General features: G+C 42.5%; 1 protein-coding gene across 2 annotated transcripts in view; it reads left to right on the top strand.

Moving 5' to 3' along the window:
• The window catches only part of Ly75 (lymphocyte antigen 75), a 131,965-nt gene that overhangs the window by 15,316 nt on the left and 101,660 nt on the right, over positions 1 to 14,989 (top strand). For both annotated transcript variants that reach the window (XM_059260524.1, XM_059260525.1), the window contains exons 4-12: positions 324 to 488; positions 3,733 to 3,843; positions 4,903 to 5,043; positions 7,532 to 7,723; positions 8,650 to 8,807; positions 10,610 to 10,720; positions 11,225 to 11,313; positions 11,466 to 11,635; positions 13,901 to 14,100. In XM_059260524.1, the coding sequence (XP_059116507.1) occupies positions 324 to 488; positions 3,733 to 3,843; positions 4,903 to 5,043; positions 7,532 to 7,723; positions 8,650 to 8,807; positions 10,610 to 10,720; positions 11,225 to 11,313; positions 11,466 to 11,635; positions 13,901 to 14,100 (1,337 nt within the window). The remainder of the gene's footprint in view (positions 1 to 323; positions 489 to 3,732; positions 3,844 to 4,902; positions 5,044 to 7,531; positions 7,724 to 8,649; positions 8,808 to 10,609; positions 10,721 to 11,224; positions 11,314 to 11,465; positions 11,636 to 13,900; positions 14,101 to 14,989) is intronic.

Here is a 14,989-nt window from a genome sequence, read left to right as displayed (position 1 = left end):
CCATTGGCTCAGTGTTCCACACCTGTACATAGGGAGACTCCCATCTTCAGGCAAAGGGCACACAGGAACCAGTGAAAATATGGCACTGTGGTTCACAGGGGACAGAGGGAAGGTGGAAGATTTAACCAGCTTGAGTCCTTTGCGGTGCTCTGATTTCCATTTCAGCGCATAGTGAAAGGACCCAAGTACGGTCCTGCAATGACTGTCTCCATTTTGGCACATCCTAAGAAAATGTAAATGGATTGCAATCTTGTAAGTGCTCCAAGTAACAGAAAACACTATGCCCTTATTTCATGATCACTAATTTATCTTTTTATCAACAGAAAACGGCTGTGAGGGTAATTGGGAAAAGAATGAGCAGATTGGAAGTTGCTACCAATTTAATACTCAGGAAGTTGTTTCTTGGAAAGAAGCTTATGTTTCCTGTCAGAACCAAGGAGCTGACTTACTGAGCATCCACAGTGCTGCTGAATTAGCGTATATTACGGGTAGGTTTAACTTGCATGTGGTAGAGCGGATAGCTGGATTTGTAAAGATGCTTCCTTCTTCGACATTTCATATCCAGGCATGCTCTTTTGACGATGTCTTTTCTGGCCTCTCTTAAAATTTAAACCTTAACAGTGAAGCCTGCAAGGGGAAAAAAAGGATTGAATGTAAACATAATAATTCCATATGTTGAAATGGATCTTGTGAGAGAAACTGATGTTTAGAAAGCAAGTTAGAGTATAATATAAAACTAGTACCCTCATCCTAAATGGGAAAAATGGAGAGGAGAAAGTGAACTCTAAACCCCTGAACATCACCAAAGAGAGAATTTGAGGAAGATAGATTAGATGGTAAATCATGCAGTTCTCCTCACAATGACTTACATAAATAATCAACAGCAATCAACATGGATTTCTACTCACCAATGAAATAAAGAAAAAAATGGCATAGGTACAGGATGAAATACTGTGAAGCCACAAATGGAAGAGAAACTGTCCTTTGTGACAATGCAAACATCATGTTAAGTGAAACAAGCCAGGCGCAGAAAGGTGAATGCCACAAGCTGTCAGTCATCTGTGGAATCTAAAACCTTGATCTCATGGGATCTGAAAGGAGAGGAGTGGGAAGGAAGGCTGAGGAGAGCAGCAGGAAGTAGGAAGAAAGGGGGGTGGGGAGAGGTTGCTCAGCAGGTAGAAAGTAACAGAACTAATGGTGGTGTTCTCTTACACAATGGGGTGATTATGGTTGACAGTCATACATTGCGTATTTCAAAATAACTGGAAAGGACTTGGAGCACTCTTATCACAAAGTAAAGGTAAATGTTTAAAGTGATAAATATGCCCATTTCCCTGATGTGGACATTATACAGTGCATCAAAGTATCACATTGTGACCCATAATACGTACAATTACTATGTGCCTATTAAAAACAGTGATGAAGTAAAAAGTAATTGAAGTAAAAAGAACACCTGCCAAAGTGGACTTGCCCTTCCTTTAGTCTGAGGCTCTCTACTGTCAATCATCCACGTGATAGCAAAGGTGATGATTAACACAGCCTCAAACTGGTCCAAGTGGAAGGAGAGAAAAAGTCCAGCTCTTGATGGTCCTGACCATATATGCTGCCTGTAAGCTTCACATCTATCCAACAAGTACACTTAGAACTTACCCATTTCTCATTGACATCCACTGGGTTGCCAACATGGTAGAAAACTTTAAATCCTATAATTCCAATGAAGTCCATACAAATTACAAAGACTATGCAGTAATGAGACAAATCAGGGACTTTAGTTCAAAAGATCACATAATGTGTGTCCTTGTGCTACCTGCAGGTAAGTGCCAGGATTATACAGAGCAGCGATTGCTTCCTGGCGGGGGGGGGGGGGGGGGGGGGGGGGGGGGGGGGGGGGGGGGGGGATGATGATGATGATGATGATAGCTGAAAAACCTTCATAGGAAGGATGCAGCTGAATCTGCGGTGGTTAGGAAGGATGGGTACTCCTTAGTATCCTGCTTGAACCACGGCAGGAAAGTAGAAAAGAAAACAAAAAGCATTCCAAATATCAGGTAACACGATTAAGTCTGGAGCACCAGACATATCTCTGAGTTTCCTGGACTTCTTCGGGAATGCTGGAAAACCAACACAAATGGGCATTAGATTACATCTTCTAGTGTGTTCTGTAACAGTGCTGGAGCTGTTGCAGGTGCTTGTGGGGTAAAAGAGAAGGATGAGTCCCAAGTTCGCTCCCCCAACCCTGTCAAAGCTTCTACACAAACACCCATCCTCTCTTTCCTTAATAAAGCATCTTTGCCATCTACTTGGGAAAGGTGGGGCGAGCTCTAAGTTCCCACCCCACGCTTATATCTGTATCTAGACTGTGGCCCCTCCAGCTCCTCCAAAGCTCTCCCTTCTCCCCAAGATCTTTATATCTTACCAGCCATTCTCTCACACTTTCATTATCACTGTACTGACTCCTTTTCAACTGTCTACATCCTGTGTAAATATCCACCACTGAAGATTCATTTCGCTCCTGGGTCCTGGGGGCCTGCCTCCTCTCTTAACCAAGCTCCTTTACAAACCCCGAAAAGTCCTGCTTCATACGTTTGGCTTCTAAAGTATTCATTGTGGTGAAGATTATGTATAACCGAAATTGCTCTTGAAAAGTCCTCCTAATCTGGATATGTTTTCTCTCTGTGTAAACCCTATAGTCTATAATACACACACATAGATACCTGGTAGGGGGATAGATAGGGATGTAATGTAATAATATACATATTCCCCTGTGAGTAACTAGGAAACAGTTATTAAGTAATTTACAGCCAAAAAGACTCCAACAGACTTATAAAGACCCCCATCTTAATATTTGTCAACATCCTCTTCGTCATTCATAGACCATTTCATCGTTGCTCTATCTCTTCTATCAAGCCTTCAATTAATTTTTCAAATTCTTCCCCTGTGGTTTTGATAAAAATCTTTCTTTCCAGCTTCATAATCTCCTAAATGGTGGTAAAAATCCTTACAATCATTCTTTTTCTTTCTGCGTTTTCTCCAATTTGTATGGACCCATTCATGCATGGACGCATCCATATTTTGTATCCATATCAGGTAGCACATGGACAACTAGACTCACTATTGAAACTATTTGTGCTTCCCTGTCCCCTTTACAACAGGTGTGTGTGTGTGTGTGTGTGTGTGTGTGTGTGTGTGTGTGAAAATATATAGTGAAACTGCCACTCTGAGAAAACTCTTTTACCTCAGAGGAGGAAGAACTAGACAAGCTATTTGGAAAGCAGAATTGAAGAAATTTATTAGACTTTGGTCTTCTCAAAAAAATAAAGTTTTGTTGTCTCTTAACGTGACCTGCCTCTGTTGCCTAGACATCTATCCATAGTGAGATTCTTGCTTCAGTCAAGACCTTCTGTTTTTTGACTGTCAATAGAAACCTAGTCCGATTTATATAATTTTGTCACTATTAAAAATTATATAAATTCCATGCATTTCTTCATCTTATGTGTTTCTTGTGTTTTCTCTTTGGCTCTTTTTCTTCTGTCTGTTTTGTCTTATTATGCTTTGTTTGTATTAATTTATCATTATTATTATTACTATTACTGTTTTATATGCCTGTTTATGTGGCTTTGCGTGGGTGCGGAAGTGGGGAGGATCTGGGAGGTGTTAGGGGAGGGGAAACCATAATCAGAATGTATTGTATGAAAGACGTATTTTCAATTTAAAATGATGTAATTCCTACAGGAAAAGAAGGCATTGCTAGAATTGTTTGGATTGGACTGAATCAGCTCTATTCTGCGAGAGGTTGGGAATGGTCAGACTTCAAGCCACTAAAATTTCTTAACTGGGATCCAGGTAAATGTATACAGGGTAAAACCTTCAAAAACGAAGAACTTTTTACTCATCCAGAGCTTTTAAAAGTTTCATGTATTGTCAGATCTCATGGTTGCTTTCTCAGAATTTTTTTCTAAGACATTCTTAAGTGTGCTGTTATTTTAGCCAAGTTGAAGCACACCATGGGCAAAGGAGCATTTGCTCTGGGGCTTTAGAGCATCCCTAGATTTTTAAGAACAGAATGAACCCCACAACATGGCCGGGAACCATTCTACACCCCCTCGGGTCTCGACTGCCAATGCTTAGTCTAGAGCTTGCCTTTAAAGTAGGAATAGCCCTTCCTTTTCCGGTTCTTAGGCTTGCCCCACTATATCACCTAAACACTGAGAACACAACAGCTGTATCTTATTACACAAATCAGTCCCACAATGAAAATAACATCCTGCTTAGCCAGAAACTCTACAAAAGAAAGGACGAGGAACCTTTGGAAAACTGGTCTGACCAAGGCCAAACCTAAATAACATTAATAAAAGTGTTCTGCCTACATAGAGGAGAAATCTATCAGTACTATCAAATGACCATGAGGATTGCATTAACTAAATCTTATTAGTAAACAAGGTAATACTCTATTATGTCAAAACTAGACAATGCCAGGCAAGTGCTCCACCACTGAACTACAGTCCCAGTCCCTAATGTAATATTTAAGGCCTTCAAAGGCAGAATCATATGTTAATATTTCATCTAGTTGTAAATATTTACTGGAGAGTAAATTTAATATAGACTGAGAGGTTCTGGCCACAGGCTGTTGTCGTGGAAGTTGCTCTAGAGCAGAAACTGATTTGTCTTACTTGCCGCGAATCTGCTATCATGGATCAGAATGTTTCCCCTCCGTCTTGCGTTTTAGAAGAGGCATAAGTGATTTCATTGCTCTTCACTGCAGCTTATAACTTTTCGGTTTAGTTGAAAGTTTGAACCATGCTGCGAGTTCCCATACAGACATAAACTTACGAATTTGAATGATTTTAAGCACCACTCTGGCCCTAACCTCCTTCTGCCTCCTTGAACATCTTTCTTCCTCAGACACACCCAATGCACCCATGATAGGTGGAGCAAGCTGCGCACGGATGGACACAGAGTCGGGGCTGTGGCAGAGTGTTTCCTGTGAAGCTCAGCAGCCCTATGTCTGCAAGAAGCCATTGACCAACACGGTGGAGCTCACAGGTTCTTCCCCACTTCCTCATATGTACAAATAAGTCTCAAGGCCAGAGTTTCCTGGTCAAGCAAATGCATGCCAGATACTCATTTTCACCTTTCCTACACTTGATACTGCCAATGTTTTCTCGGTCCCCAGAACCCATGCTAAAATGCTACGGTTGTGCATGTTTGAAATCCTGGGCTGGGGGCAGTGCAGGAGGATCCCTAGGCTTGACTGTCCAGCAGTCTAGCTTAATTGATGAGCTTCGGGTTAACGAAAGACTATCTCAAAGGAGGTCAGTGGCTTTCATGACAATCTGAGGTTGTCCTTCGGGTCCACACACACACTAAGTAAGAGTTTAAACTGTGTGTGTTGCGTGCATGTGAGTGTTTAGGTGCATGTGCCCATGTATACAGTGGAGGCCAAGGCTCTCACTAATGGAAGTTCACCCTTTCAGCCATCCAGTTGAGCAGCCCACTCTCAGGATCCACCTGTCTCAGTCTCCAATGCTAGAATACATACAGGTCCACACATCCGTGCCCAGATTTTTACAAGGGTGCTGGGATTGGAACTCAGATGCTCAGGTCCCCATGACACTGAGAGCCCACTCTTACCCAGGCATCTCCTCAGCACTGTCAATTTCTTATCCAAAAAGGAGCATAGAGAAATTTAAAAAAATGGTTATATAGAACAAAGAGTGTAGGGAAATGTCTGACTGATAATAGGGAGAAATGAACATTTATCTTCCAAGTTACCGATTGTAGCCCATCCGACAGAAAGCATAATAGAGATGCTGGTACAGGGAATGTGCAAGCACGGATGATGGAGGAAGTAAACACCCTGAAGTCGCCTTGTTAGTAAACCGTGATGTTTCCGTAACACTGAACGGCATGTATCTATTACAGCTGTGCCGGCGGGAAACAAGGAACGGAGCAAAATGATAATGCTTACCTATCATTTTAATTTTGTAAAACTGTGTCTTCGTGGAGACAAAGACTAGACTATGGGGAGGATTGTGTGAGTTCATTTACATGTGATTGTTCTCTCCGTTCCTTCACCATAATTGAAATATCTCATGGTCATAATGAATGCCATTTAGAGCCCAAGTTAATTGAGTTAATCTTGCAAACCGGAGACTAATTGAACCTAAACTTTATCAATTTGTTTTTTTAAAAAAATACTCTACAATTTTTGTAGCTGTTTGTTTGTTTTTACATCCTGACCAGTTTCCCCTCGTCTCTCCTCTCCTCCCAGTCCCCTCCTCTTCCCCATCCACTCCTCCTCTCTTCTCTTCAGAAAAGGGCAGGCTTCCCATGTATATCAGCCAGCCACAGTATATCAAGTCGTAGTGAGTCTAGGCACTTCCTTTCCTATTAAGGCTGGACAAGGCAACCTGGTAGGAGGGAAGGGTCCCCAAAACAGGCAGCAGAGTCAGAGACAGCCCCGATCCCACTGTTAGGAGTCCCACAAGTAGACCAAGCTACACAACTGTAACATATATGTAGAGGGCCTAGGTCTATCCCATCAAGGCTCCCTGGTTGTCGGTTCAGGCTCTGTGAGCCCAGGTTAGTTTGATTCTGTGGGATTTCTTGTGGTGTCCTTGACCCCTCTGGCTCCTACAATCTTTCCTCCCCCTCTTCCACAGGATTCCCCGAGCTCCACCTAATGTGTGGCTGTGGGTCTCTGTATCTGTTTCCATCAGTTGCTGTACTACTCCATGTTTTTAAGATGACTGAGTTAGCTTGTTAAAAAAAAAAAAAAAAAAAAAAAGAAAAAAAAGAAAAAGAAAGAAAGAAAGAAAAGTTCCAGAGAGGATCTGGATAAGTTGAACAACAAAATACTTTCTAGTTTTGCTAAGGAGAGTGGTAGCCCTTTGTCTCTGAAAGATTAGTCTTCCCTTGTGGATTTCACCATGGTCAAGCTGAGATTCCTTCACTGGTCTTTCAGAGTGGATGAAGGTGTCTAGAGAAGCCATTTGCCCTTCCCCTTTCCTGCTGTCCCTTGAGTGGAGACAAATACCACATCCAGTTCCTTCCCTCTCTACCCAGCCTGTATTCAACAGTTAGTGTTAATAGGCATCCATTGTTAAACTGGTCACACAAGGAAAGAAAGCTTGACTCCTTCCAATCTCAGAGCCATGGGTGGGGGTGCCTTCCAAATTTCAGACCTGGAAAAATGTTGTCAGCGTCTGGCTTACTCCACACCTGTCTTCCACCTATGAGGACTGCAGTCATTCCCTTCCCTGACCCTGTCTATGCCCCTTCAGCAGTCTAGTTCAGCCACATAGCATATGTGTTTCTCAGTAAGTACATTTCGTACCTGAATCTCTGCAGGAATTTTTATGATGTCAAATATACATTAAGCACAGCATACAATTCATGTCACCCTGAGAGCTGACATCACATCTCCCAGTTTTCCAGAAGCCTTGTGATTCAAGAAAGAAAAAAATTGCAGTGTTGTTGATTCAAACTAGATCTGTCTTTACTGGAATGTAAATCGCTGCTTTCCCCCCAGATGTTTGGACGGATTCAGATACCCACTGTGAGGTGGGCTGGTTGCCCAATAATGGATTTTGCTATCTGCTGGCAAACGAAAGTGGTTCCTGGGATGCAGCCCATTTGAAATGCAAAGCCTTTGGAGGTGACCTCATCAGCATCCACTCCTTAGCAGATGTCGAGGTGGTTGTCACAAAACTCCATAGTGGGGGTGAGTTTTCTGTTTTGCTTTGTTTTGTTGTAAACCTCTTGTTTTAGGAGTTTAAAACATTTCAGGTCTCCTTGTTTTCAGACTCTTGGTGGGAATGAGAGGGTTCCAACCTGTCCCTGGACCAGCATATTTGGAAGTGGGGGTAGGGTGTTCAGAGGAAATGGACTCATCCTGGACCTGCCTGGTCCAGTGCTGTAGCTACCATGAGGCTTTTGAACTCTTGAATGGTAGTTAGGAAGAATGAGGAGCTGAAGTGTTAGTTTTGTTTAATTTTCTTTTCTTTTCTTTTTTTTTTTTTTTTTTTTTTTTTTTTTTTTGCATTACAGTTTGAATAGCTACTACTGCCCAGCGGCCACTGTTTAACCAGAAACTCTCCCTCTTCCCATAATTGTGCCACACTTTATTTAAGTTCTTCTGACAACTGATGATCGTTTAGCTTTTACAATTATCGGGAACTAGACTGATAAACAAAGACATCCTAGACTGCCTGTATTCCGCCCTCTTCCTAGATTCAGGCCGCGGAGGTCCCTGTCTGTGTCTGAATGGTGCTAATGGTTTTCCATGTGAGGACAGTAGTCTTCATTTCAGGGCAGCAGTGGACGTGAACAATCTCTAATTAGAATACCTGCATTTGTTGTATTTGTAGAGTTTCACTAACACCCAGAAAGCAGAGTTTGTACCGTAGATCTCAGACACACGCAAGTGGCCAACCCCAGTGCAGCCCCTCTGTCTACTTTGCCTCCATGAGTGACATTACAGGCCTTCAAGACCCACCACCCTGCCTGCTCATCAGCGTTCTAAACATGGGCGACCAAAGAATACCAGGAAGCTCTTAAAAAGACATTATCAGCACGTAAAAATCAGTAACCTACATATGATAGCATACAGCAGAGCAAAACCAAACAAATAAAAGACTTTCCTTTTAGATGTCAAAGAAGAAATATGGACAGGCCTTAAGAACATAAACAGCCCCACTTTGTTCCAGTGGTCAGATGGTACGGAAGTCACTCTAACGTACTGGAATGAGAATGAGCCGAGTGTTCCCTACAATAAGACTCCCAACTGCGTTTCCTATTTAGGAAAGGTAGGACACCTCCTGTGGCTTATTTATAGTCTTTTTGTTAGAGCTAATAATAATAACATTGTGCTGGGAACGGGATTTGTGTGCAAGCAGAGAGGGAAAAGGTAAAATCCTGTAGAGTGTCATTCTGATAGCTGGTGAGTGGAGGGGAAACAAAGGCAGCCACTGAATAAGCAGCCTGCTTTCTGTCTAGAAAAGATATACAGACGCTTTGGAACTCTGTGTCAGACTGTCTCAAATAACCTGCCTTCTTCGAGGGCCTGAGTCTCCATCAGCCTTTCTGCTCACTATGATTGACGTTTGGCAGGTAGCCACAGGGCAGCCTGGAAGGTTCCATCCATGCTACGATTAAGTTCAAACTAATCGTAATTCGAGGCTAATTGGAAAACACTATTCAATATTTCAATTTTATATGGTTTTCAATATTTTAATTTTTAAATTTATATAAAGTATTAGGTTAGATTTGTCCAGAAAACTGTCTTTTCCTGAGATGTATAGCTTGCTAATCATTCGTTGAACGTGCTCTGGTTAGGAGCCTAAAATAGGCTGTATCGTGTACAGAGGACTTAAGCACCTCTTTTTTAATTTTGTTTGCTTTCCTATAGGCAGCTCTCTCCTGGTATTCAGGGTGACTGTCACCCAGACATCTAGACTTTAAATGGAAGCCACAAATTGTGTTCGTATTTAGAACAGTTTCAGTCGTGAAGATGTGTTTTAGAAGGTGTCACACTTGGTGGCCTACTTTAAAAGCCAAGATGTCTCAAAAACATTGTCAAAAGTGGAAGTGACGCGTGAACAGAAGGCAGAGCTCCACAGCCTGCCTGAGTTCAACACTGACCCTCGTCACAGTTCAGCCACTGACATTTCATTTCAAGAAGCAATGCAGCTTAGTTCAGCCAAATTAATTTTATGTAGCATACTTGAAAGAGACAATTTTGACGTCTATATTGGAGTAGAATTAAAAGAAACTTTTGACCTTCGACTTCTTGAGTAGTAGACCCCACAATCACTATCATCCTTATGCAGATGAGGAAATGTGAGCAGACATTGGCTGGTGCTTCCCAAAGACTTTTACTCTGTGAACTAACTGCAGCCAGGTCACAGGGAAGCTACTAGATGCTGGCAGCTGTGTGAGGGGTAGTGGTGTTGGTATTTTACTCTTTTCAGGGCCCGCCATCCTGTTCCCAAATAAATCACACACGAGGCTTATTATTACTTCTGAATGCACGGCCTTAGCTTGGCTTACTTTCTAGCCAGCTTTCCTTATTTTAAATGATCCCGTCTACCTTTTGCCTCTGGACTTTTCCCGTTCTCTAACTTCTGTAATCTTACTCTTACTCTGTGGCTTGCTGTGTAGCTGGGTGGCTGGCCCCTGGAGTCCTCCTCCTTCTCGGGCTCCTAGAGCCCAGATTTCTCCTTCTATTTATTCTCTCTGCCTGCCAGCCCCGCCTATCCTTTCTCCTGCCTTGCTATTGGCCAGTTCTTTGTTAGACCATCAGGTGTTTTACACAGGCACAGTAACACAGCTTCACAGAGTTAAACAAATGCAACATAAACAAAAGTAACACACCTTCAAATAATATTCAACTACAGAGGGGCTTTTCTCTATTCAACTTTCTGACTAACTGTCCTCCAGTAAGGTTTTATTGGTAAGCTTCTAAGAAAGGGAGTTTGTGCTTGCTGTGACCTGGAAACGACAGGCTGAGCCATTACCTTTCCTGGCCTCCCAGGAAATATTTGTGATTTAATTCTAAATATTTGGGAAATATTTCCTTTGGTAAGAAATATTTTTTCTTCTTTAAAAGTTAGGTCAGTGGAAAGTCCAGTCCTGTGAAAAGAAACTCAGATATGTATGCAAGAAAAAGGGAGAAGTAACTAGTGATACAAGGTCTGATAAACTGTGTCCTCCAGATGAGGTAAGGAAATCCCTTCACGAATTTCCCTAAGCGGAATTATCCTTCCTTGGTTAAAGATGACACTGAAGTTTAACCAATTCAAACTTGCCAAGTAAAAGTACTGATTTCTGTTCATTTATTTGAGAAAAAGCGAGAAAGAAGAGAGTCCTAACACATTGGCGTTCTTACAGAAAGAAAGATTTACCTATTTATGAATTTCTAACATGCAAATATGACTACTAGCCTCATTATTGATGGTTTGATTTCCTCCAATGACAGTACTGTTACTGAAAAATAATTCAACTAACAGCTGCAATGGGGTGTGTCGGGTACAAAGGACAAAGAAAATTATGCCACATCTCGGTCATGTAAAGATCTGTGAAACTGATACACCCTTATCAAGTGAATAATCATGTCCACCCCTTCCTCACGTTGATGATTTTGTCAAAGTAACAGAATCCTACTTGTTTGAGGGGGACATCATTAAGTTTCAAACACTGTGATGATATTCCTCTTTTGATTTAGGGCTGGAAGAGACATGGAGAAACCTGTTACAAAATTTACGAGAAGGAGGTCCCTTTTGGAACGAACTGCAATCTGACCATCTCCAGCAGGTGTGGCCATCAGTACACATATCCTGGATAACTTTTAACTGAGTTTGCCTAAACCATTCCCTAAGGTGGCAGGCGGGGGTGTGGGGAGGTGGGGGGGTGGCTTTTATTTCAAAAACTGTGAGACATTTGCTAGATTGGTTCATCTTTTGTAGATTTGAACAGGAATACTTGAATCATATGATGAAGAAGTATGACAAGTCCCTTCAGAAGTACTTCTGGACGGGCCTGAGAGATGCCGATGCCCGCGGAGAGTACAGTTGGGCCATCTCTGGTGGAGTAAAGCAGGCTATGACCTTTTCCAACTGGAATTTTCTTGAACCAGGTGAGTGTTTTATGAAGGCTTGACAACGCCTTGAGACCGAGCTTACAAGGAGGGGGTTGGTGTAGCGCTGAGCCCAGCGCTTTCGCGAGACACCAGATTTGCAGATGCTCTTTACCCAGTCTGCAAAGCTTGCTTGTGTCTGTCTATTCAGGTTTCCCAGGAGACATAGACAGTAGCAGACCATGTGACACTAGGGACAGAGACAGACAGCCCCAGAAGGAGTGAGTCACAGGAGGCCATGACTTAGTTAGCATTGTGCCAGTTCATCTGTGGTTCTGAGTTTATGATTTCCCCAACAGCTCGCTGGTCTGAGGTGAAAGGTAGAGTGGGGAGCTTGGGGAAGCAGAAGCCATTCTCATGCTTGGGATTCAATAACTATTCTAAATGCTAACTCATTAAAGAGTATCACACACATACCAGCTGGTTGTCGTGATGAAGTGGGGGCAGAACACTCAAAGAGAAGGATAAGAGAGAGAGAGAAAGATAAAGCACAGGCTTAGCTGGGCGTGGTGCGCACACCTTTGATCCCAGCCCTCAGAATGAAGAGGCAAGTAGACATCTGTGAGTGCGAGGCCAGCTAGGTCTACATAGTGAGTTTCAGGACAGCCAGAGCTATGTAACCTATAGAGAAAAACAAAAGAGCACAGACTCAGTTCACACACACACACACACACACACACACACACACACACACACACACCTGAGAAATCTGTTTGACAAATTAGTGAGTTCTGCCCTATGGACTGGGCACCACAGTATGACACCTAACTCCTGACAAGGTTGGAGAGAGGGAGGGGCCATCTCTGCTGTTTCAGCTTTAGAGATTTAAAGGGTACCAACAAAAGAATACCAACTGCAGTGTAAGAAAGCTGGTGGTATTATAGAGATACGGCTTCATTTTTAAGAAACAAAGTGGTAGATCGGGAAGTGATGAAACACAGAGTCCCTCCCGATACACCTGCCACCTGTGTTAGGGTCTAAGGGAGTTGGGGATCTTCAGAACTGGAGGCTGTGAAGTCAGAAACAGTGCCGCTGTCCTGGACATCAAGTCCAGTGTTTTCTAAAGCCAGGCTTTGGAGTACCCAGAGCCAACGGCAGAAGTATGAGGGCTGGATTGTTTTGCTTTGCTTTGGGTTTTGTTTTTTTTAGTTTGTTTGTTTGGGTGTTTTTGGTTTTTGGTTTTTGGGGTTTTTTTGTTTTGTTTTGTTTTGTTTGGTGTGTTGTGGGGTAAGGTTTTGTTTTTCCATCTTTTTTTTTAAATGTAAGTCTCAAATAAAACCTAGATGTTTCCTGTGAAGTATTTTACATTTTTATCTGTCACCTAACTTCATCCTGCAGAATTAGAGATTTATTTGTATTAATCTCAGTGAGGAGAAATTAGGAAAGCAGTGTAAGGTAGCCTTTATTTCAAAAGCTAGTTCATTTTTCTCCAAACAGCCTCAAACATTGACCACAATTTGCCTTGGAAACCAGGATTTGATGTAGAAGGGCCTCAGAAGTCCCATCTGATTTTAGAGCTGAGAAAATAGAGGCTTCGGGGACTTATTTAACAAAATATACCTGGTTGTTGAATTAATAAAATCAAGACCTTCCAACTTCCAAGCCAGCGCTGTTTAGACATGGCTTTGAGTAAGCTAAAGGTCCTAAGTCCCTCCACCTCTCTCTCTTTAAATGTTCGATATTTTTTGCATGATCTTATATAATCTGATCATTAAGATATTTTTCTATAACATGGAAACTGGACTGTGTGATCTCATAATAGGACACAGTATTTTAAATAGAGAATCTCCACACACCAAAAAAAAAATCTCATGATCATGACTATCAGTGTGAGTAGCATTAATAATAACAAAATTATCTTTTTACTTAGAGAAGGTAGAATATAGATGCTAATCCTGGTTAAATATCAGATAAGGTAGACATATTCTAACAAGTAAGACATAGACATCTTGGTGGCAAATGCCTGTAATCCAGGCAATTAGGGCTGAGGCAGGAAGACCCCGGGGTTGAGGCCAGCCTGGACTACATAGCAAGAACTTGTCTTTCTTTCTTTCTTTTTTTTTTTTTTTGAGTTTGATTTTAGTTTTTCAAGATAGGATTTTTCTGTGTAGCCTTAGCTGTCCTGTAACTCCCTCTGTAGACCAGGCTGGCCTCGAACACAGAGATCCGCCTGCCTCTGCCTCCCGAGTGCTGGGATTAAAGGTGTGCGTCATCACCGCCTGGCTGTTCTTTGGCAGTTGTAATTTTTCATTGACTTTTCCCCAGCATCTCCAGGTGGGTGTGTGGCTATGTCTACTGGAAGGACTCTTGGCAGGTGGGAAGTGAAAAACTGCAAAAGCTTCAGAGCACTTTCAATATGCAAGAAAACGAGGGGACCCCAGGAGCCCAAGGAAGCAGTCCCGAAGCCCGATGACCCCTGTCCTCAAGGCTGGCTCACTTTCCCCTCCAGTCTTTCTTGTTTTAAGGTAAAGCTGCATTTTCATTCAGTCCTTCAATGGAGTCATTCTTCTCCTATCCCGGTTCTTGTTATTGTACAAATTATGTTCCTCCTTTTGAGCATGCAGAACCTAATACAAGTGTTTGGGAGCGTGGGGTCCTTAGAAAAGCATCATGGGACTCTGGTATCAGACAGTTCAACCCGTACCCTGCCCATGTCCTGTCCTCAAAAAGTAAGACCAAAGCTAGAGTGACCCTTTTCCCATGGTTCTTTCCTTCTGAGAAGCTGGGTGCCCTGCAGCATGCTGACATCATGTGTAGGATTCTCATAGGCCCCTAATTCTTCTTATTGGATTAAAATTCTTGTAAGACGCCCAGCTAGTTCAGTCGGTAGAGCATGAGACTCTTAAAATTCCTTCTTGTATAATGAGAGCCAGTTCTTATTGTGTTAAAAAATAATAATAATTTGAGGTCTGTGTCTTAGGGTTTTCATTGCTGTGAAGAGACACCAAGACCATGGCAACCCTTATAAAGAAAACATTTAAATTGAGGTGGCTCACTTACCATTTCAGAGGTTCAGTCCGTTATCATCATGGTGGGGAGCATGGCGGTGTGCAGGCAGACATGGTACTGGAGAGGTGGCTGAGAGTCCTGCATCTTGCAGGCAACGGGAAATGTACTGAGACACTGGGTGGTATCCTGAGCATCAGAATCCTCAAAGCCCACCCCAACAGAGGCGCACTTCCTCCAACGAGGCCATATCCACTCCAACAAAGCCACACCTCCTAATGGTACCACTCCCTATGAGATTATGGGGGCCAATTACTTTCAAACTACCACAGTCTGTAACATTCATCTAGTTCCATAACCAGACCATTCAATATCCTTTCTAAACCCCATGGTAATTACATTTAGTTT

This window comes from Peromyscus eremicus, chromosome 4 (assembly GCF_949786415.1).
Source record: "Peromyscus eremicus chromosome 4, PerEre_H2_v1, whole genome shotgun sequence".
NCBI lineage: Eukaryota > Metazoa > Chordata > Mammalia > Rodentia > Cricetidae > Peromyscus > Peromyscus eremicus.
The sequence above is the reverse complement of the archived record's forward strand: the minus strand, read 5'-3'. Positions and strand labels throughout refer to the sequence as shown.